General features: G+C 38.0%; 1 protein-coding gene across 1 annotated transcript in view; it reads right to left on the bottom strand.

The window, feature by feature from the left end:
* Positions 1-24,862, bottom strand: part of LOC114054145 (stathmin-2) — a 69,914-nt gene that overhangs the window by 12,431 nt on the left and 32,621 nt on the right. Inside the window, exons 2-4 of the mRNA XM_027877289.1 lie at positions 23,089-23,184; positions 16,187-16,359; positions 1,850-2,041 (exon numbers count right to left, since the gene is read on the bottom strand). Coding sequence (XP_027733090.1) covers positions 1,850-2,041; positions 16,187-16,359; positions 23,089-23,184 — 461 coding nt within the window. The remainder of the gene's footprint in view (positions 1-1,849; positions 2,042-16,186; positions 16,360-23,088; positions 23,185-24,862) is intronic.

Raw genomic sequence — 24,862 nt, 5'->3', positions numbered from 1 at the left:
GCATGGAAATAACTAACAACACATTTTGTTTTTTAAATCTTGAAAAGAGGTCTTCTCCTCCCTCGCCCCAAATAGAATCTTTGCCTTCGGTCTCTGGTACAAATATCATCATGGATAATCCATGTGTCTCCAGAAATTCTGTTTTATTTGCTTAAGCGTATTTGTCTAAGGCTCAAGTTTGTCCTTTGTTCAGAGGAGACCTGTTACCTGATGCTAGATAGTCATGGTGAAGTTGCTTCAGAAAGATCATGAGTGTATAAATATTCCTGCCTAAAGGAAGTCACATTAGCTGAGAATATCTGAAGGCCTGTGTTGTGAGACAAAGCCATAAAACAAGAACAGCTCAGTCGAGCACAAAGGTCCACAAACCAGGAGTCTATTCCAGAAGGCAGAGTGATGTGTGATTGGGGTCTATTAAAGGGGAAATGGAAGGAAATCTGGTAAGGGTGTGGAGGGACGTTGAGGTGGGAAGTAAGTTGGTTTGGAAACGTTAGGCTGTGGGCTGGAATTGCATAGAGGGGAATGGGAAAAGATTTGCTGTATGCAAGACAAGGTAATTTGCCTGTAGAACCTCATTACCTTTTGGAAGTGCAGATGAAAAATGTAGGCAGAAGAGGATAAATTATTTTGCAAATGGAATGAGAAAGGGGTATGTGTGTGTGTGTGTGTGTGTGCGTGTGTGCGTGTGTGTGTGTGAGCATGTGCGCGCTCACATATAGTTTTACAAATATTACCATTCCCCAGCTGTCACTAATGTAAATATAGTCCTCATTTAGTGCAGCATAGCTTGGTAACACTTGGAATAAAGAATAGCTTACCCAATTACCATTCCAGTTGCAACACATTTACCTTCTGGCAGGGAACTGAGTATTACACATAAAATAATCCCTGGTTGCTTTTTGTTGTCGTTGTTGTTAAGATCCAGAAAGGGAAATGGAGGGGCAGAAGGAATGGCACGTTCCTTCTGGATGACTACTCTGTTTCATGCTCCCAAAGCTCTATTAGAATGAGACTTGAGGTTTCCTGACCTCTCATCCAAAGCTTCCTACCATTGAACGGATAACAAAATGAAAGGAAAGTGGCTGGCTCAAGGTTGCCTAGCAACCTAGTTGGCGGAGGTGAGAGAACTCTACTCTCCTTGTCTTATTGCTTGGTGGCCCCAGAGCTGTCAGAAAGGTGTATTCTGCTGAATACTAAATTTATCCTCTTTTTTTGTTTTTTTAATACCTAGGTATAGGCTAGAGATAGGGACTGGACCTGTGATTTTCATGGTATAAGTAATTTCAAAGGAGGAAACTCTCTCTATCAATGCAGATTGGTACCCTTTCTGCACCTTTTTACCTTAGAGAGTTATCTAGATCACTGAGAGGTTAAATGATGTGCTCAATGTTAACCAACCAGTACATGTTAGAGGTGAGACAACCCAGGTCTTTTTGACTTCGAGGCCAACTCTCTACCTACTATGCAGCACAGCCTCAGAGAGGCATGGTAAAGGTAAATTTAAATGCTTTCATCAGCTGAATTTTTATTCTTGTTTCTACGTATGTTAATGAATCTCTTCATTTTCCCCTCCCTTATTCTCCCCAACTTGATTCAGGGATGGTAATGTTGTGGTCCTGCAATTTCTGTATTCCAAGGCCACATAAACATCTCCCAGCAGCAAAAGCATGTAAAGAATTTCCTCTATGAGGACCCATCAAGAAAAAAACAGAAAAGAGAGGCAGAGTTTTTTCTAATTCTTTAGGTCTGCTGCCTCATTTACTTTGGAGTGCAGAAGATTTCTCTTCTTGGAGGTCAACAGCTGGAGTTATGAGCTTCCTATCTCTCGCCAGAATAATGGCCCACTTACCTTCTCTTGAAGGCGTTCAATAAGAGCAGCTAAATTAGCTTCACGGTTCTCTTTAATCTGTTCCATTTTCAGGATCAGCTTTTCCTCTGCCATTTTGCTGAAGTTGTTGTTCTCTTCCAAAGCCTTCTGAAGGACTTCTCTCTCGTGCTCTCGCTTTTCTGCCAATTGTTTCAGCACCTGGGCCTCCTGGGACTGAGAGAGAAAAACACATCCCGCTGACAGTCATCCAAATGCAAACCTGTCAGAAGAATGGGCTATTGACTTGGGGTGGAGAAAGCTTTATGAGAAATAATACCCCTCTCCTCCTTCATCAATGTTGTTCAGCGAGGTATTACTCAAAGCTTTTGCTAGCACACGGTTAACTGGAGAAAGAACGTTTTCAGCTGTGGATTTTTGCTTTGGGCAAACTATCTTAAAAGAAGCAGCATTTAAACTATGCTGACTAGGTTTTAGACATTGCTGTCAAGCATTTAGACAACAGAAAGTGCTTTAATTAATCATTGGATGCCAACATTCCATTTGGGTCAAAGAAGAATGGCTGAGGGCTGGGAAGAGTTCCGGCTGGTTTCCTGCTGCATTGTTCTTTGGCCAGCTTAACGCCTTGCTGTGTGGGAGCCTTTCACATCTCACCAATGGGAACAGCTAAACTGACAGTCTTCTTTTACAGCCCCTCCCTTTTTTATGAGCCTAATGTTCCACTCTGAGTTCAGGATGGTACAATGCCTGTTTCAGCATTCACAGGCAAGAGCTCTCCTTCTAATGTCTCTCTTGTATCTTTTGAGATGCCCCCCCCCATTTCCCAGAGACTCATTGTCCTGGAGGAGGTGAGTGCTTGGAGTAGAATCTCCACCCAGGCTACCTCTTCCTAGGACTGTGTAGTCCAAGGGATGTGTCAGTGGGAAAAGGTCATTGCAATTCAATAACCCATAGAGGATCATAGGATCATAGATTTACATCTGGAAGGGACTTTAGAGATATTTAATATGAGCCTCTTCTTTTAAAGATGAGAAAATCAGCTCAGAAAGGGAAATGACTTGCTCAAGGTCACATAGCTAGTGAATGGCATAGTTGGGACACAAATCCAGGTCCTCTGATTTCCAAATCTAGCACACTTTCCTCAATTTAATTCCACAAACATTAAAAACCTATGACATGCAAGGTATTAGGTTCTGGGGCTACAAAGATGAAAAATGACCTAATCTTGGCTCTTGGGCTTACAGAACCAGTTGCTGATGTTAGGACTGAGGAAATGTTCAGAATTATCCATCTCCCTTCCTCTTTCCATTTGGCTGGGAAGTGCTCTTGATAGAGGTGGCACTTGAGCTAGACCTTGATGGAAGAGAAGGATTTTTATAGGCTGAGATGGGCTTATGGAGGATGGAGCCCATTCTAGGAATGGGCAGCCAATGGGAGAAGGTCTAGGACAAGATCAGAGAACAGCCATTCCACTCAGACACATATGTCAGCTCATAGATATACTTCTGTTGTTTTCTTCACCCATAACTGCCTCACCTCCACTCCTCTCCCTGTTGAGACAAAGTCAACCCATTCTCTGAAGCCCACATAAAGTCTCACCACATAAAGTCTGAGATCAGGTATGAGGAACTAGGCAAGGCAGTGGCTAGAGCCCTGGCCTTGGAATCAGGAAGACCTGGGTTCAAATCTAGCCCCACATACTTGTGTATCCCTGGGCAAATTATTTAACAACCATGTGCCTTGGTTTCCTCAAGTGTAAAATGGGAATAATATTAGCACCTACCTCACAGGGTTGTTGTGAGGAAAAAAATGAGATGATATTTGTAAGTGTTTGGTATGGTATCTGGCACATGGTAGATAATAAATAAATGCTTGTTTCCTTCTCTTTCCCCCAATAACTGCCCTCCCCCCACCCTGCCCCACTCTCTGAATGCAATATGAACTTCTATGAACTCCTATAACTCTTATTGTCTGAGCCTCATAGTTTGGTAGTTAATGGAATTGGTTTTCCCATGGTAGATTGTAGAATTAGTCTTCTTGGATTATAGTCACATCTGATACAAGTAGATACCATTTATATGTGTTAGTCTTGTGTCCCCTACAGGTCAAAGACCACTTTTTGTATACCTATCTGTCCACAATGCTGAGCCCACTCAATGAATACCTGCTGGTTTATTGAAGGAGTAGTCAGGGGACAGAAGAAAGAAGAGAACTCCTGGGTTCTATGAGGGTTTTAAAATGAGCCTATCATAATGAGACAGCAGAATCAATCAATCAACAAGCATTTATTAAGCACCTAGCATGTATCAGGCATTGTGCTGGGCACTGGATATAAAGAAAAAAAATAGATCATAATATGTGGACTTTGTAACCACAGATGTTTCTTTCAGATGCGGAAGGCAGATATTTCCTGATTCCTTGGGTGTCATCTGGACACATTTTGAAAGATCTTTAAAGGATGACCTCTCATATAATGAATTCTTTTCCTGCTGGCAAGAAGGAGTTAGTGAGCTTTGAAAAGACATAAATTATACCCAACGTGTAGATTATTCACCCAGAAGGATGACTCATTGGTATTTTTTTCCTCATATGATGATCTCAAGATTATAGTAAAAAAAGAAATAAGATGTGATGGTATAAAAAATATGTAGGGAAATTTATGGAAATAATTAGCTACATTTTTGTCAACAAATTCACTAAATCAAAGTGAGGGAAAAGTCATACATGAGTCTGGCACCTATCTTTAATATTAGACTAATGTCTTATTTTCTGGGCAACTATTAGGCTTGGATTCTGCTCCAGGTTGAGACTTCAAAAGGAATCCTTATAAATGGCAGTGATTAACAATATTAGATTTTAATTTGGACACTTTTTCCTCCTAAGTTAAGCAGTGAGTGTTGTTGAAAACCCTAATGGAGAACACTCTAATTGGGAGGAAAACAAATCCAGTGACAATTTTTCAGACTTCAGATAGTTGTCTAAACAGAGCATTTGATACCAAAACACCATTGAAATAGTGAAATCGTTTGTGTCAATCCATTCCAGTCATATTTTAAGATGAAAAGAGTTCACCTCTGGAGAGGGACTAATAGCATATTGAAGGTTAAACTGAAACAAAGATTACAGGTTTAGAGCTGGACAGGGCCTTAGCAGTCATATAGTGAACCCCCTCATTTTAAAATGAAGAAACTGAGGTTCAGAGTGGTAAAGTGGTTTGCCCAGAGTTATACAGGCAGTAAGAGGTGACAGAACCACGATCCAAACCGAAATTTTGCACATATACCCCCCCCCCCCCCGAACGCCTCCTCACCTCTCTCCTGGACTCTTGCAATAGCTTGCTGGTTGGTCTTCTTGTCATGTCTCTTCATGCTCCAGTTCATCCTTCACTCAGCTATCCAAGTGATCTTGCTAAAGCTCAGATCTGACCATGTCACTCCCCTACTCAGTAAACTCCAGTGGCTCACTATCCCCTCCAAGATCAAACATCAAAGCTCTTTATAAACTGCTCTCCCCTCCCCCAACCTTTCCAGTATTCTTACACATTACACCTTCCCCACATACTCTTTGATTCAACATACTGGCCTCTTTGCTATTCCATTAACAAGATATTCCTGCCATCTCTGTGCATTTCCACTGACTATCCTCCATGCCTGGGATACTCTCCCTTTTCTTCTCTACCTTCTGGCTTCCTTCAAGTCCCAGCTAAAATTCCACCTTCTATTGGAAGACTTTCCTGAGACCCCTTAATGCTAGTGTCTTTCCTCTGTTGATTATATTCAATTTATCCTGTGTATATCTTGTTTGTACATCGTTATTTATATGTTGTCTCCTCCATTAGACTGTGAGCTCCTTGAGAGCAGGAAATGTCTTTTGCCTTTCTTTGTATCTTGAGCACTTAGCACAGTGCCTGACACATAGTAGGAATATGTAACTTTTTTTTTTGGGGGGGTGATGGAGAGGTCATGGTCAGGCTTCCTTGTGAAATCTATGGACTTTACTCAGAATAATGTTTTATGGACATCAAATAAAATACGCAGGATTACGGGGGAAACCAATTATATTGAAGTATTGTGAGCAATAAATATATATATACACATATATATCCATGTATGTATATGTATGTGTATATATATATGTATACGTGTATACGTATATGTATATGTATATATTCCAATGTATGAGGCCACAACTATTTGACTTGAAACTTTGACATTCAGAACTATTCTGATTTTTCTAGTATTTTTCAATGTTAATACTAAAATTAATTTTATTTTATTATTCTATTTGTGATGATAATTTTTGCATTCAAAAAATCAAATAGTGACAAAAGTACACTAGGGAAATGAGCATGAGAAGAAAAATGGATAGGAATTTAATAGGGCAGATTGGTGGTAGGATATATTTACAGATTTCTAGCTTTGTGGGGCCAAATTGAGTCTTTGAGCATGAATGTGCAGCTCCCACTATAATCAAAGGAAATTCTATGCACTGGCCAGAGTTCAGAATTTGGTCCTGTTAATGGTGTTGGTACTTTTAGAGTCATTCAGAGCTAAATCAGATTATGTACGCCTAGGCTCCAAGGTTTTCTAGACAGCATTTATTCAGCTCTAGCTAACAGGGGAGAAGGGAAGGTAGTGAAGACTGTGACTGGGAGTGTGTTCTCACTTGCCAACAACAAAGGCCAGGAAAGTAGGTTAGGTCACCCTTCCCTGGGCACTGTTTGTGAGTCTGCATTACTCAGATTACCTTTCTTACATGCCAGAAAGCGTCTAATGTATGCCGGGACTCCGGCATAGTAGGGAAGTGTAGAATGGGAGGTATTTTTAGAGGGCCAAAAAGCCTCCAGCCTTTCTCGATATTATGATACCTTATTAGGAGTTTTGTTCACTAACTCTTTGCTCTTAAACCAGTGGTTCTTAACCTTTTTTTTTCCTATTGTGGTCCAGTCTGATGAAGGTCATGAACCCCTTTTCAGAGTAACATTTTGAAATGCATAAAATACAATCAAAAGATTATGAGGAAACCAATTACAATGAAATACAATTATTGAAAATATTCAGAAAACAAATTCATGGACCAAGGTTAAGAACCCCTGTTCTAAATGAAGATTCCGACCTAGACCTTCTCCATATCTTCACCAGTCTTGAGTACCTCCCTAATAACTCTGCAGGGAGAGAAAGTTATTATCGTCTCAAATCTTTCATTGTTCCAACAGCAGTCCAGGGGTTGTGCAGTCTCATCTATTGTTTTCTGGCATTAGGTGCTAGGGGACAATTTGTCTCTGTTATCCTCTGAATTCAGCCCTCCAGGCTCTGTTTCATGGGGAAATTGTTTTAAATTTTGGTACCTCTGTTACTTTTAAATGTGGAGCTGAAATGACACATGATTCAACACGAGGATGTGGAATCAAAATTCATTTTACCTAGAGCAGCATCCATTTTAGGGGAGGCAAAATGGTCTAACTTAAATTTCTGAGCTAAGCATCTGAAGGCCTATTTGCAAATGGGAAAAACCTGATGACCTAGATGATTTAGATTTAATCCAGTGGCACAATTTGCTGAGGGTTGTTAAAATGAGCTCATTTAGAGAAAAATTCTTCAACCTTGGAGCATATCAGAATGGCATCGATCTAAGATGAAAGGTCAGCAGGATGGAAGGCTCGCTGATGTAATGCCAATGTCAGGAGGAGAATATTTATAGAAATAAATGTTAACCATGACATTCTGGAAGACAAAGATCCTCTTTACACTATCTCTTAAAGAAAGAGATGTGACTTATTGTAGAATGTTTTATCTTTATATAAATTCTACAGTGGACTCCATATTACAGATATAATTTCTTCTCTTGTGTATGTGAGAAAGAAAATCATGAGACACAGAGAAGAGTTATTGTACATTTTAGTAGCACTTCTGATATGTTCCAAAGTCATTTACTGTCATTAGTTATAGTACTGGTTACAGGGGTTTAATTACTGCAAAAATAAAATGGAAGATAAATTTGAGTTAAGTGGTATCTAAAACTCAATTACACTCTACATATACATGAGTTAGAAGGAATATGAAGGTCTATGTTTTAGTTATTGCCAGTTTGCTTTTCTTTTCTCAACTGAATTTATCTTCTGTTGTTTCATTTTTTTGTCTAATTTCTATCATTTATGGATATATTACTTGTTATGAAGCATTGTCTATCCAAAAGTAAATCTCCCTGTGCCTTATTTTCACATCTTCGTGAATGTGTTAGGCTACATAAAATATAATTAATGGTTTAACTTTTAACAATAAAAGTCGTACTGCTAATCCAATTACACTAAAAAAAAAGAATAGGCACATTTAATTTAATCTAACAGTGCCTTGTTAAGAAATGTCAAAGAGATATAATCATAGAAGAGAAACTCCCCTATATGAATTCTATGATGGAGAGCCAGATGTATTTTAAAAATTTATAGTCAATTCAATGATCTTTGGAATGACCCCTCCAGAAAGAGTAAACAAAAAGTTGATTGTGCTGAAAGGCTAAAAGAGAATCACTGTGTTGCTGTCTTATTATGTAATTATGCAAATCAAGATTCTATGATTCCACAACTCATGTGACATCCTCTTTACAAAGTGAAATACTTTCTGAATGTTTAACTCAGAGTGATGCTAGGTAGGATATTACTACCCCCAAGCCACTTCATATATATGTATATGTATGTGTATATAAATACTCATCTTTATCTATCATCTGTCTAACTATCTGATGAGAAGTTTAATGTAAAGAGTATTGAATATAGGAATGAGGAGATTTGGATTAAGGTCTCTCATACCTCAGTTTTTCCATATGTAAAATGAGGATAAATAATACCTTCCCTGTCTGCCTTAGAGAACTGTCATGAACCTGTGTTAAAGAAGGCCCATTTCAAAGTGCTTTGCAATGATAAAACTACATATCAGTAAGGGTCATTTATTTATTATATTTAGATTATAATTATTATTGGAAAGAATACAAAAAGAGAATTTGTCAAGAATAGTGATTAAGGGCTAAATTTAATTATATGTGTATTCACGGATATAAACACAGAAATCCACACATATATGTGTGTATATATATGTATACGCATACATATATATTTGTATATATTTTAAAGTAACCAAGAATAAATCTCTCTTCTCAGTAAAGAAGTTAGAGATGATAGATGAACTAATCTGGACTGGGTTTTCTTTAATGATATCTATTTTAGGGCATGATGGTTTGGATACTATTAAATCCTTGAGTTTACATTTAAGAAATACATATTACCTTTTTAAAAAAGATCCATTTATAGCCACTTGTAGTTGGGCTAGTAGGCATAGCTGTCTTCTCTTATTTCCTATCAAATTACATTTTAAAGACCCTGAAAAATTATGAAACTTCAAAAGAGAAGCATTTTTATATTTCCCTTTTTTGAGAATTTTATCTAAAAAATGAAATTAATCTGGCTCTATGTAGCCAGCTACAGGGTGTGGACTGTGATTTCGAGATCTGGGCTGCAGTTACATCTTTATTTCCTGATTCACAAACAACAGGTGCCTCATGGAAGTGACCATTTGTTTTCTTAAACAAGGGCAGGGACTGGGAGAGACAAAGACTTGTCAACCTTCATAACAACTTCCCCCTAGCATTTATTTTTGGTCCAGTCAATCAGCGGAGCAGCATTAATTCCAACCCCAAATGTGCCCATAGCAGTATGTTCCCACCTAGCAGCCAGATGGCCAGTGCTGAGATGCTGTTGGCAGATGGAGAAGACAGCTACCCAGAACCAGCAGGTGCAGAGCACCAAGGTAAATTCAAGTCCATGCTGTGATGCATCACTGGAAGCCCTTCATCAACCACAAAAAAGTCCTTGGTTCATAGTCAAGGTGGCACTTTTGTGTTCTGAGCCTGGTCTTTGGCTTGTAACAGATGTACTCTCCTCACACATGTGGCAACTCTGATTTTTTTTTTCTGGCACACAGAGAGGTAAATCATCCAAGGCTGGTGCTGTGATCTTTTCTATTTAAAACTAGGATGGTTGTGAAATTGTAACTCTCATTTAGTGCCATTGCAGAAGATATGCCCATTTGGAAACTTTTATTGACCATGGCTTTGTTTCAAGACAGGAAACTGAACCTCAAATGTAGTTATAGATTATGCTGAAACCCTAAAATTGGCCCTAATTTGGTCAGAATCAGTTGGCTAATGAGAAAGTAAACCATGGGAAAATATGTACCAACAAATACAAAATCCTGAATGATGGTCCAAATGAGATTTTTTTTTAACATTCATTTAGGGCTGGCTCCTTCATCTTCCTGCCTCTTTTCCTTAAAATGGGTCTATATGAATGTTTCTTTTTTCATTTTTCCTTGATTCAAAAGAGATGCCTCTCCTTTCTAAGGTTAATTCTTCATTCTATCTTTTCCTCCCATTATCTCATATGCTTTCTAATTCCCACGTCTTTCCATCTTTCCTGGAGCCTGGCTCCCTCAATCATCCCCTCTGTCTCTAGTTCATACATTTGTTTACTTCACAAATATTTATTCAGTGCCTATTGTCCCTAAGAGGAGGTCCAAGCCTTGCATAAATGTCTTACCCACAGTTGGTGTTTAATAAATGCTTATTTGAAAAGATGCTTTACTGGGTCATTTGGGGGTATACCATAGATTAAGATAAAACACCCCTGCCTTTAGCAAGTTCAGTCTCTAAATCTTTAATCCTTAATAGTGACATACAGACATGTACATCTACCATACCCTATTTTGGAAAGAATTGCCCAAATATCTTCCCCATTGGTTTGTTTCTGCAGATCCTACCCTTCCTGTACGGCCTACCTCCTCTCAGAAGCCTAACCTAATCACTATAGGCCATAGCTGCTCTTTCTATTAAGTCCCCAGAGCCTACCTATAGTCTCTATTTTTGATTTAGCATTAATATACTGCCTCATATTAGGTTTAATTAGGTTTTTATGTGGGCAAATCTTTGCTCTTCAACTAGAATGCAATTTCTTTTGGGCAGTGTCTGTAGTTACTTCTTGGTAGCACCTTATTCTCTCACAGTGTCTAGCAAAGTGCCTTGCACAAAGTAGGTGCTTATAGATTTTTTTTGATCACTTAGGCAAACTATTAATTCAATTTACTTGTCTCTGATTTTTATGTTCAGTATTCTACTTCAGTATATATATATATATATATACACACATATATATTTTTAGAATTTAATTTTACTTCCATTTAGAATGTTTGTCATCTGTGAAATTACTATTATAAGTAAATGGTCTCAGAATTGTGGAGATTGCCTATTTTACATCAGGGATTTGGTTTAGAAAGCAAATGTTTGGTTTAGAAAACAAATGAACATATTTAGAGGACAAAGAGACGATTCCCCTCTTCCTTTTGCTTTTAGGAATACATGGGTTAGAATGAAATCTCTGAATGGAGGAATGTCCTCTGGCTAGACTTTGGTTCAACTGGACTGATTCAAATTCCCACTTAAGGAGGCAAGACATGGGATCCTGGGTGGGAGCAAACCAGAAGGAGCTATTCTGCTGAAGCCCAGGAATGCGTAAGACATTCGAGTCCTGGTAGCATTTGACTGAGGCTGATTGAAGAGGCATTCTGGTGCCCCCTAGGGGATGCCGGTTTATAAGCTCCCTGTACTTGAGACTTTGGGTCTCTGTGGTAGTGACTCTCATAGACTCACAGAACAAGTGGTCATACAATCTTCCCTTTAAGAGGTGGAATACTGGGGGAACTCACTACTTCATTGCACTTTTGGATGGCTTTAGATGCTAGGAGGTTTCTCCTTATATTAAGCTAATCTTTGCCTCACTGCAATTTCTATTTACCCTTGAATATTCTACTATCAGAGATTATTTAGTCCAACCTTGTCATTTTATAGATGAGGAAATTAAGGCTCAGAGAGTGGAAATGACTTGCTTTCCCCAAAAACTCGTTGCTTCACCTCTTCTACCCACTTCTTTGCAGAGACATGACTATGGGTGTAGAAGACTATATAAAGTCTTTTTTGATATGCTGGTTAGTTTTGCTCAGTTGAATTTTCCCCATTTTTTTATTCTGTTATAAAGGATGGCTTTCTGGGAGAGGAAGGAAGAGGAATGTATTAGGAAATGCAGTTGCCAAAAAACAAAAGAGATAATGAAAATCTATTAAAAAAACCCCCCAACAACACATTACCTTTCTAGCACTCAAGGACATGATTAGCCTGCTCTGTTAAGAGGATAATGGGGCTTTTCAGAAGTTTGTGTACCCTTTTTGTGGAGTCAAGAAACTCTCCCTAGTCTTTCCTCTTGAGATTCAGTCTCCTTTCTCAACTCCTTTTTGGATATTTCCACTTGGTTAACATGCCTTCACAGACATCATGTGTAAGCTCGTCACCTTTCCTCTTCCAAATTTGTTGTCTCTCCTCACTTTTCTGCTAATGGCATGTCCACCCTGCACAGGCTGGATCTTTTCTCAGTGCCACATACAGTCAGCCACTAAATTATATTAGTCCTTCCTTGCATTGTAATTCTTTTATCTGCCTCTTTCTTTCTATTCCATAGGTTCTTATGACTGGAAGAGACTTTTGAGATAATTACATTTTACAGTTGAGAACACTGCAGTTCAGATCAATAAAGTTATTTGCTCCAGAACCCAGTGGGGAGGTAGGAGATACTGCATTCTTCTCTAGGATGTCAAAACTGTTTCTTTGCATTGCATCTTGCTGTCCATCCTAAGTCTGGTTCTTCATCATCTTTCAGCTGAGCTATTTCAATAGCCTTGTTATTGGTCTCCCCACATCTAATCTCTCCCCCTTCTGTTCTTCCCTATATGCCACTGACAAATTATCTTCTGAAAACATTTACTTTATATTTGTCACCTTTTTTAAGGTTTCTTGATTGTCTTCAACAAAAAGTCCAAACTTCCCAGTCTATCTTTCACCTCTTCACTAATTTCTCACTGTTCTTTATTTTTCACAAACACATCCTCTCTTCTCCTCTCATTTCTTCATTCAAAAGTCTCCATGCAGAACTGGTGCATTCATTGTTCCTTAAACACAATATGAATTCTCTCTATGTTTATGGAACAAATACTCTAAGTTATTTAACCTCTCTCAGCCTCAGTTTCTTCATCCGTAAAATGAAGATAATAATAGACCCTACCTCCCTGGGTTGATGTTTGTCAAGCAATTTGCAAACTTTAAAGTGCTATATAAGTATTTATTATTATGATTGTTGTTGTTTTTACTTTCTTTTGGACTAAACAAAGGATCTTATTGGTGTAGGGAACTTCAGGTAGTAAGAAAACACTCTCTATTGATGCGAAACTGCAATTGCTCTGCAAGTTATAATCTTAGACAGCAAGCTAGGATGTGCTGCAAGAGAGGCTCAGTGACTTGTCCAGGGTCACTCAGCCAGTATATAATAGAGGCAAGGCTTGTACCCTGATCTTACTGACTCTTAAGCTTGCCTCTCCATAGCATTGCTTTTAAAGTAATGGGATCAATGCAGAAAGCCAATTTGAGTAAGTCAAGCCTAAAGCCCCCTCTTTGCCTGATAGCATTAAAAAATAACCTGAAATACTGAAGAAATCACATAATTTGCCTCAACTATCTGCTTCAGTTCTTCTGTGCGGAGAAAACCACAATATCATCCAAATGAATGGAGCTGAGAGGGCCAAGGAAGCAGCTACAAAGATGAGTGAATATGGACCCTAAATCTAAATTCTAACTTCTATGGAAAGGAGGAAGAGTACAGCTTTTCCAAAGCAGAAGCCCAGCTATAGTGTCTTTAATGAGAATTTAATACTTTTTCCCCCCTGAAGAACACTAATCTAATTAATACAGTGTAATCTAAGACTGGAAAATCAATTAATGATTTTTAAAAGGATAGCATTTCCTATTAATTAGTTGGACTTTCTCCTAATTAAAACTGTGCCATGAGGACATAATCTATAGTGACTTTTTCCTAATAAATGTTTCAGACAGGTAGGAGAAAAGTGAAATGGACATAAAGATAAAATGAGTTATCTATGGGCATCATCATTTCTGTGGATTAGACATTTTTAGCCAAATTGTCAATTTCTGATCCAATTAAATTGTTCATATTGATATGACTACTGGGATGGAGAGAATGTGGCAGGACCCATAATTTATCCACTTAGAACCAGTTGCCAGAGGGCTTTTGTTTCAAGAGTATCCAAATCATTTTACTCTGCCTTTATTGACTTGGTGCTTTTCTTTTTTCTTATTTTGGTGCCTTCTAGAAGTCAAATGAAGCCTTTTGGGTGGAAGTAACAGCAATAATTTGAACTCTGGTTCCAGGATTGTGTAGATTAAAATAGATATGAAAGTAGTTTATATCTTTAAAGCATGAAGTAAAGTATTTGGAGGAATGGTGAAAGGCAATGAAAAGATTATGGATTTGGAGTCAGACGATCAAACTTTGTGTACCTTCTACTTGTACCACCTGTAAGCCAGGTGACCTTGTACTGAATTTCTTAATATGTAAAATGGGAATAATATGTACCTGAGAGATACTAAGAAGATCAAATGAGATAGTATATGTAAAGTGATATGTAACTATTAAGTGTGCTAAACTACTCCTATGACTTCTTATATTTCAGGTCTGTTTCTGATTTTCTATCACGTCACAGTCTCCCTCTGCTTCAGATTACTTACTTGTAGACGCCATTGGGCACCAAAGATGATTTTCTGTAATACTGGGAAAAAAGATCAAGGGTAGCACTACACCATCTTTTGAGTCAGAGTTCTCAAAGTGTGGCTTGGGGACACATAGAAGTTCCTGCGACCCTTTTCGGGGTGTCTAAAAGGTCAAAACCATTTTTATAATAATACTAAGACATTTTAATTTCTAATGTAATAAATATTGATAGACATAATGCACATTAAAAAACTTTTAGTATGTGAGTGCGCTCAATCGTTTTTAAGAGTTTAAAGGACTTTTAAGACCAAACTTTGAGAACTGATGGTTTAGGGTAAGCAAAACTTTAATAAATCTGAATTCAAAATATTTGAATCTATGATGTGCACTCCATCTTTAGAAGTAAGATAGAAAAGACAACAAAGCAAACTTATTATAAATTAATTGAACAAAAAGGAATTACCACAGAGTTTCCTTGGTTTAGTATAGATTCAGCCCAGTCGTTGTAACATTAACACCACAAAGACATCATTGGTCTTAGAATTGTGATCTTAGAGCCAATATGAGAACCTCAGTCCCCAATGATAGATGAAATGTTATCCAAGAGTATAATTAATGAAGTAGATAAATTTTTAGAAAGAGTTTCAACAACAAGAGTTGAAGCAAGGAAGAATTTGCTGGTTAAGAAATCTCAAATAGGCAGGAAACCCTAGTCTCTGGACCTTCCACTTAATTTTGACTTTGGTGTATTCATTTCTATTGTGTTTTTTTATATGTGAATATTTGTATTTGGCTTGTCTCCTTTAAGCAAAAGTAGGGCAGGGATTGTGCTTCTTGTTACTTCTAAAACCATTTATTAGTGCTTAGCTCACAGTTGAGCACACAGTAGGTGCTTACTAAATGCTGCAGTTAATCTTACCAGTAAAAATAAATTATTTAAACTCTCTGGGACATGGATTCCTCATTTATAAAATGAGGCACTTGGATGAGATAATGACTAAGGACTCTTCCAATTCTAAATATATGAACTTGTGTGATCCTATGGTGTGTGCATAGATCATCAGTGGTCTAACTAGCATGAAGTCATAAGTTCATTACCCTAGGGCAGGGAATTTATATGGTATAAAACAGTGGGATCTTGTGGTCCATTTTCCCCATCCTGCCCATTCCTTCCTCTTCCCTGTAACAGGCCAATGGCTACTTTCTGTTAACTCCTTCTTTCTGTACCCTACCCCTTTTCCTCCCACCAACCAAAGTAGCCTTCAGTAACAGAAAACTCATGATGACCCTGTGTCCGGGGGTGCCCCCTGACTGTTCCCCTTTCTCTTCCCATCCCCTGCTTGTCCCAAGTACAGTAACTGATAGTTACAACTCTGTAAAAAAATACCTTCATACTGTCAAGAATCATCATGGAGAAAGAGTTTTCAAGATTGTGCAATGGCCGTAGCTCAAGTGGCTTTGAATGCTACAATTTAGGGAAAACCCACCCACAGTGGAATGAAATGATAATTTTTGTAGTGAGAAAAATTACCAATTAAGATCTGGGGCTCACCAGCCCAAGGCACTGCCATTTACCCCAAGGACCCTTGAGAAGATTAGTTGAAGATCTCCATAAGGAATTACAGTAGGAGCCAGTGGAATATGTGGAGGAAAATAGTGTGTGTTTAAAAGGGAACCTAAAAAGGAAGAGAATTTTTAAAAGCTACCTTTCTTCTTTCCTCTGCGGCTTCCAGCTTCTTCTGGATCTCCTCCAGAGACACATCTTTCTTCTTTGGAGATGCTAAAGTTCGTGGAGCCTCTGACACTGGAGATGGTGGCTTCAGGATCAATTCAAAGGCCTGGCCGGAGGCTCGTTTGTTAATCTGCTTCACTTCCATATCTGAGAAATTAAGGGCAGAAAATTCTGACTACATGTAGCATGAAGGAGAGGATAATTTTGATGATTATGATGACAACAATAACAACTTACATTTATTTAGCACTTTAAAGTTTATATAAAGTATGTCCTTTATAAATAATCTGATCTACAATGGGCAAATGGAGGCATTTGAATTGGAGTTGGAACAGAAGGGGTTTTGAGATTTTCTGTGTGATGCTCTAGAAATATAAATTCACACTGTTGGCATAATTATGAATGCATTTGAGCAAGATAAATATTTATAGCTTTTGAGAAAGATGACAGGATTTAAGGGAAGTAGGGTGGTAGGAGGCCTATTTAGAAGAAAGCCCTGTCCTTACTTCACATTTAATTTTGTTTATTTGCCTCTGGCATAAATATGAGCCACTTCATGAAGATGAAGTAGCACAGATTTGCTCTTTGGTAATTGTCATGACTGGAGACATCTTAAGGCCACCTTTTCAGTAAAATGAATTAGGCATTCTGATATGCAGAAGCTGGGAATTACAAGCATATTTATTGGAACCAGAGAGCAAGTCATTTAACCTCCCTATGCCTCAGATTCTTCCTTTTATTTTGCTTTTTTTTAACATCTTTCTCCCTGCTCCATTGTCTTCACCTGAACTTTCATTTACTGCAACAATTTACTATTATTCCTTAATACCAGGTACCAATCAACTTGATCAATTAATCAGCTGGGTCCCAGTGTACCATGGGTACCATGGAGAGGATATATGCTTATTACATTTATAAAATATTGTGAATCAATTAAATCAGTTTTATAATTTACATATAAGATTTAACTATATATCTATATCTGTATTTGTACATGGGGTCCAGGCATGATTTCATCAGGGTACTGATAGTATTGCCATTGAGTCAAATCTTGTTGGGCAGCTAGATGACACGGTGGATAGAGTTTTGGGCCTGGAGTCGAGAAGACCTGAGTTCAAATCGGGCTTCTGACACTTACTAGCTGTGTGATCCTGGGAAAGTCATTTAACCTCCATCTACCTCAGTTTCCTCATCTGTAAAATGAAGATAACAATACAATCTACTTCACAGAGTTCTTATGAGGATCAGTTGAGACCACTTTGCTCATTACCAGAGTAAATTAGTAACTCTTTGATAACTTAGGACCATGGAATCACAGATAGGGAGCTGGATAGGACTTTAAAAGTCGACTAGCCCAACTCCTTCATTTTCACAGATGAAGTACTTGAGATTTAGTAGTCTTAGAAGATCAGTGCCTGGGGCCCAGAGAGGTTAGTTGCCTGTGATTAGGGGACTAAAAAGTGTCTGAGCAGGATTTAAGCCAAAGTCTTTTTGATTCCAATTAGGATAAAAAATTACTTTTATCTCCTCTCTAAGAGGTGATAATTCAGTTTCCTATCTAATACTTCCAGGAATAGGGAGGTCACGCCTTTATGAGGCAATTCATTGCTTTTTTTGTAAGTTATACTTCATAGTCATCCCAGATAAACCACTGGGCCTCTCTTCTTCAGGTATTACACAAAATATGTGATTACATTTGGATGTATTGTATAGATTATGTTATATTGGCATTTGGGATGGGAGCAGTGATTTCACTTGCATAGGGAGCTCCCTGTGAGCATATTTCCTCTGCCAATGCCCCTGTTCTGCAATTTGGAGTCTTGGAAAGTTGCACTAAGAATTTAAGTGACTTGCCCCCTGTCATATACCCAATGTGTGTCAGGAAAGAATATAAAAGTAGGGCGATGCAATTGCCATTTGTTATGTAGGATGTGATTTATGATCTTTGTGACATTATATATTATTCTATCTCTATACTTGCATTTCTACATTAAAAATAGTGTAATTGTAATAGTGGGGGCCCAATTAGCACTCTTCTTGGTGAGGCAAGAAGGTACAGCCAAAGGCCTGTATGTGCCCTTACAAATGAATGTGCCATTTGAGGAAATTTGGTGAAGCAGATACTCTTCCTCCCTTTTGTTTATTATTAATTGGGTAAAGAATCGAAGGATGTCCAAAGCTCAAATTTCAAATCCACACAGCACCAAGTGAAGTTGGGGACTGGAAAACATGGGCCAGTTATATACATGGTCTTCCAGAATCTCAGATTGAGAAGGAACCCCATAGGCCTTTGACCTCAACGACTACCTATACCAGAACTGCTTCTATGACATACGTAAGAAGAGATGATTTAATATTGCCTTGAAGACAACTAAAGGAGGAGGAATCTACTACCTCTTTTTATTATTTATTTGTTGATTGGTTTGTTCATATCTCTATCATCTGTCTGTCTTCCTATTTATTCATTTATTTATTTGGCTCCATTCCCTCTTGAGGCAGTCTATTCTATTTTTTCATAATTCCAATCTTTCCTCGCTTGTTTAGTGATATAATAGAGAAATAGAATCTCAACAGCCACCTAGCCTAAGTTTCTTCCCAATACAGGCATCTCTTCTACTACTTCTCTAAGAGAAGGTAATTCGGCTTCTTATTGAATACTTCTAGGGACAAGGAAGCATCGATTCATTCCTTTTTGGGAAGTTCTACCTCATATTTACTCCAAATATGGTTCCTTGAAACTTCCATTTGGTTTCAGTTCTGCTTTCTGGGGTAAGACAGACTCTTTCTGCTACCTTTTCCACATGATAATCCCTCAAATACTTGAGGACAGCTATCACATCTACTCTAACGCTCTTCTCTTTTCAGGGCTACACATCTCGAGTGACCTTAAGCATTCCTCACGTGAAATGGTTTCCATTCTCTCTTGATTGTCCCCCTCTGGACACTCTTTGGTTTGTCAGAGTCTGCTCTTAAATGATAATGACCAGAACTATACCCTGCACTCAGTTATTTCTGACTAGGATAGATTACAGAATCATTACTTCCTTTCATCTAGCTGCTATAAATCTATCAGTGCTTCCCGAGGCTGAATTAACCCCCTTATCACACAGTTATGTATCTTGTGGCCTCTTTCACATGACCTGCTGTGAAACTGTTTCTGATTTTAAATTTATGCAAAATGTGTACAAGTACAAAACTTTACATTTATCACATATTTTACAATGTTGATTTTTGGCCATCATTCTAGCCCACGTAAATGTGAAATTTTCCCTAAATTATTTGTATCTGTAACTACATAGGTCCGACTTTATTGAAATAATCCATGCTTTATTAGCTGGTGTTCTAGTAATTGGCCATTAACATTTTGACAGAACAATGATCTACTATGTTCATAATGATGGCTTGGAGATATTGTGTGATATTTTATGACAAATGTCTTCTGGATTTTCAATGAAAAATTAAATGGTTTTATTAGATTTTTGTGTTGAGTGGATTTGATCACCTAATTCTTTGAAAATTGTAAATCTATGTAAAGTAACTTTCTGTTAATTGATCAATCAATAAGAATTTAAGCAGCCACTACGTGCTAGGCATTTTACAAATATTATTTCATTTGATCCTCACAACAACCCTTTGTTATCTCTATTTTACAGCTGAGGAAACTGAGGCAGATAGAGGTTAAGTAACTTGCCCGGGGTTGCGCAACTGGTAAGTATCTGAGGTCAAATTTGAACTCAGATCTTTCTGACTCCAGGGCCAGTGCACTATTTGCCGCACAACCTACCTAGTTACCAATCCTAGCACTGGGGTACAAATAAAAAAAAATAATACCTACTCTATAGGAGCTCAAATTCTAATGAGGGAGACTAGTATAAATAATACATACTGTATAAATATAAATTGAATAAAACAACCATAGACAAAGTAGCTACATACAAAGTAGTTTGGGAGGGAGGGCACTAGCATTATGTGTGTGGTTTTTGTGTGTGTGGGGTTTATCAGGAAAAACTTCATGCAGAAGTTGATGCTTTAACTGTATCTTAAAGGAAGAGAGGGACTCTGAGGTAGAGGTAAGGAGAAAGCACGTTTTGGGCTTGTGAGGTGGACTCTTGCATACAGGGTACGTATTACTAAAACTCTTAGTGAGGTTTTAAGTTCAAGCAAAGTTTAGTTTTAAGTTTTAAGCTTTTTGGACTAAGACTTTTTGGACACCATGTGTGTTTGTGGATATGCTATTTATATATGTTTGTGAATGTTATTGTATATTTATATGTACATGCTATTATATGTATCTTGGTTAACTGATGCTTAAAACAGGGAAAAATTAGGAAAATATTCATGTATTAGGGTAATTTGTTACATTTTGATTATGAAGGATTGACAAGTGTTAATCTTTCACAATAATAGAAACGTCCTTATTCAAAATGAAGTTCCTTTCCTATACATCATGTAAATTTACATATTGCTATAAATTGTATCTATCATTCCAGACCCCTGAGATTTTTCATCCTCGTTATTTCCTATCCTTTGCACTCCACACTTAGCAATGCCTGCTAATATTGCTATTATTTGCTTTATAACCATCCAAGAGAGGTTTCCATGAGAGGCTAATAAGTATTCCTATTTAAGAGATAAATAAATCCTCTTCAAGCTGTCCTACTGAAAGGGCTCCCTCTGTAAGGGGTTACAACACCTTTAGAAATAAGTACTGTGCGTTAACATCCAACGCGGATCGAATTCTGGAATAATGCATATGGTAGGGGTCAGTTCTTAGACCCCTAGCCTCCTGTTCCAGCAGTTGTTACTGAATTAAAGCATCTGTGAATGGGCCTATGAACGGCCCCAATTCTAATGACCATGTGCTGGTTGGGTGGTAAGTATATAGCTAACTTTCAATTCTGGGAAGACTTTTTTAAACTGTAGAGTAAATTTAATGTAGCACAACAGATCATTTGCCACGCATGAAGTACTTGACATTGAGGATGTCAAATATTAAGAGGCAACATGGACAAATACAGTTAAGAAGTATGACTTTTGTTAATAATGTTTAAATTTCCCCCCCTAAAATTAAGAAAACATTCTCCTATTTATTATCTAGGTAATGTTGACTATGAGGAACAGTAAGAGTTAAGATCCCTTTGAAAATATGAAGTTTTCACTGAAAAATTTATCTATGCCTACATCTACAGATATTTTTGGGTAGAAGGAATAAACTTACACAGACATACATGTGAACCAAATTCTTCTTAACAGAAGTTAATGAAAATGGAGGGGTTGGTGTGGAGATAGAGTGGGGAGGATAATGTGGTGTAGTGGGAAGGCTTAGGATTCGGGTTCAGGAGGCTGTTTCCCCAGCACCTAGTATTGTGCCTTACACATAGTAGGTGCTTATTAAATGTTTGTTGAATGAATAAATGAAACCCAAATCCTTGTCCTAGCTCTGTCACTACCTTGAAGCTGGGGCATCAGGTAAGTCACATCCCTTTCCTGGGCTTCAGTTTCCTCATTTGTAAAATGAGGGGGGTTAAGTAAGATTATTTTTCAGATCCCTTCTAGCTTTAAAATTCTGATAGAAAATAGTGATTTGAAACAGATGTGTGTTCTTGACGTAGATGTTATTTCCAGACAAAACAGTTAGCACTTGTCATGAATGCTCTGCCACTGACAAAGCTCTCAACAGAATGACAAATAAAATGATAGATGAAGAAAATAGTCCTTGACCCCAATACTCAGCTTTAAAAACAAGAAAGAGTGGTAATATTGAGATGTGGGCCTCTTTACCTTCCCTTAAGACCTCTGTGTTTGGGACTAGTTCAAGCAGGCTTCCTGAAGGCATTGATTATTTTGATTTTCATGACTGAATTGGGGTGACTCACTACATTAATAATTAATGAGTTAAAACCCATTGGGGAATTGGGGTGGTTAGGCTTCCCCCAACTCTCTTTATCTGGAGCAACAACTCCTTTGGTAGTCTGCTGAAGCCCTTATCCAACTGCTTCTCAGAATAATGATTTTAGATGTGAAAAATAAAATATATAGCATTACATATATAAATAAATATATAAAATTATAAAGGAAGCAGTTTTATTGAAATAAATCCATTGAAATAAATTCCATCCAAATTCATGGACCACCTCCTCTAGGGAATTATTTATGGGCTGCCTGGGGATCCATGGACTCCAGATAAGAAACCATATTCTAAATGATACTAATTTTCTTATAGGTCCCTACCAGCTTTCTGACACTAATCAGCAAAATATACTTAAGTGTATTTTTCAAAGCCTAGTTTTTACTGAGGATTTTCTCTCTTTGCATTTTCAGTGAAAAGCCTGTTCTTGAAAATGAGGAGCCACTCTAATTACGGATTAACATATGATTTATAACAAATAAAGAGTAAATGAATGCATGGTCAGATAGATAAATAGAGACAGATGAAGACAGACAGGGACAGGGACAGAGAGATGATAGAGACAGATAGATATAGACAGACAGAGAAAGACATATAGATAAAGATGTATAAATATATATAGATATAGATAGATGGATAGATAGATAGATAGATGGATAGATAAGTAGTGGCAGCATGTGTGATGCTATTCTGGAAGGATTATTGTGGTTAATCTAGCTGGAGCAGCTGCTAGTAACAATGAAGTTCTGCTTCTGATGAGGCTTTAATGTGTTATTATTAGGACCAAACACAAAATGCAACAAGCTATAGGAAATCAATAAATGCTAATAGCCAGAAACAGCAAGTCAGTTGTGAGATCTATAGAGTATTGATTTAATTATAGCTGGAACTGGGACAGAGAAATGAATGATTACTCAGCCTTCCCAATGATCTAAGAAGCTAAGTGACTTTCATCATAGGTTACTCACCATCATATGTATAGATGTTCATGTTGCGAGGCTCAGGATAGAAACAAGAGCAGATCAGTGACAGCATGGACAGCTCCTTCATTTTTTCCTTGTAGGCTGAAACAAAAAAAAAAATTATGTGAGTGAATTTTCATTGTCAAATTCCCATCTGTCTTTAGGTCTACATGTTAATTAGAGTAATTTGTAGAATGATTCCTGGCACATTAAACTGCCTGATTTTTCAGGTAGCCAGTCAGTCAGTAAACAAGTAATTTTTTTTTTGGGCTAGGTAATGGGGTTAAATGACTTGCCCAGGGTCACACAGCTAGTAAGTGTTATGTGTCTGAGGCTGGGTTTGAACTTAGGTCCTCCTGAATCCAAGACCAGTGCTCTATCCACCGCGCCACCTACCTGTACATAAACAAGCAATTTTTAAGTACCTTCTATGTGCCAGGCATTGTGCTAAGTATTAGGGAGGCAAAGAAAGGAAAAACAAAACAAAACAGTCCTTACTCTCAAGGAGCTCACAGTCTATTTGGGAGTAAACAATTATGTACAAACAAGATATCTACAGGATAAATCAGGGTAAACTCAGAGGGAAGGCACTAACATTAAGGGGAACCAGGGAAGACTTCGTACAGAAGGTAAGATTGTGGCTGAGACTTGAAGAGAGCCGGGAGGCAGAGATGAGGAGGGAGAACATTCTGGGCAATGGGGAAAGCCAAAGAAAATACACAGATTAGGGAGATGGATTGTTGTTCTAGGAATTGCAAGGCTGTGTATGCGGGGGTGAGGGGGGTTGGGGGGTGGGGTGCGGGGTGTGGGGGAAAGAGGGGACGGGGACTGGAGAGGGAGTATGAAGTCTTCAAATATGAGAATAGATTGAATCCAAGTCTCTCTTCGAATATACTTTCTGTGTGTTTAACTACAGTAAACTGCTATGTCTAGAGGGCTATGTCTAGGCCCTCATAAAGCAGAAGGCTATGCCTACATTCCTCTTTTATTAATTTATTCAATTGAAAAAAATGACTCCAGTTTTATCAGTAGATTGTCCTTGAGGACATGGACTATTTTTGTTTTGGAATTCCCAGGACCTAGCATACTGGAGGCACGTAATAAATGCTTGTACTATTGAGTTGACTCAAGTAGAGATTTAAGCAGCAGCTATTTGCTTATTTATTCAGAGTGGGTAACAATTTATTTCAACAGGATAAATAAGTAGTGATGAATGAAAGAAGTGTTATGGAGAGTAATGTGAGTGGGCTGCATAGGATAGATCAACAACAGGAGAGGCTGAATACATAGGCCAGTTGCAATAGTTCAGGCCTAAAGTGATCAGGCCTAGATTGAGGGAATGAGAATAGCAGCAAGGAGAAAGGAAAGGAATACTCATCAAGTGCAACACACATCAGGAAAGAAGAACTTGTTGACTCTAACTGCATGTGGAGGCCAAGAAAGAGGGAAAAATGAAAGACTGCTTCAAGATTTCATACTTAAGACAATGAGCTACCGCAGTAGCTCGGAAGAGGGAGAAATTCCTGTGGGCTGGTGTAGTCATGGAAGGCATCCCTGGAGAAATGGGGCATGAGATGGGCCTTCTATAGGATTCAGATAATCAGGTTTGGGGTGGGAGGACAGGCGTAAGTAATGAAACCTAAAAAGCATTTTTATGAAAAATGCAAAACCCAAGAAAACAAAACACATATGTATGTAGAAGAAATGATGGTGCTAATAAAGCTTAACAATCAATAATGCAATTGCAAGTGTTGAATGAATGGTAATTCTCCTTATAGGC

This window comes from Vombatus ursinus, unplaced genomic scaffold (genome assembly GCF_900497805.2).
Source record: "Vombatus ursinus unplaced genomic scaffold, bare-nosed wombat genome assembly UNPS02014812.1, whole genome shotgun sequence".
Classification (NCBI taxonomy): Eukaryota; Metazoa; Chordata; class Mammalia; order Diprotodontia; family Vombatidae; genus Vombatus; species Vombatus ursinus.
This window is presented reverse-complemented; position numbering and strand designations above follow the sequence as displayed.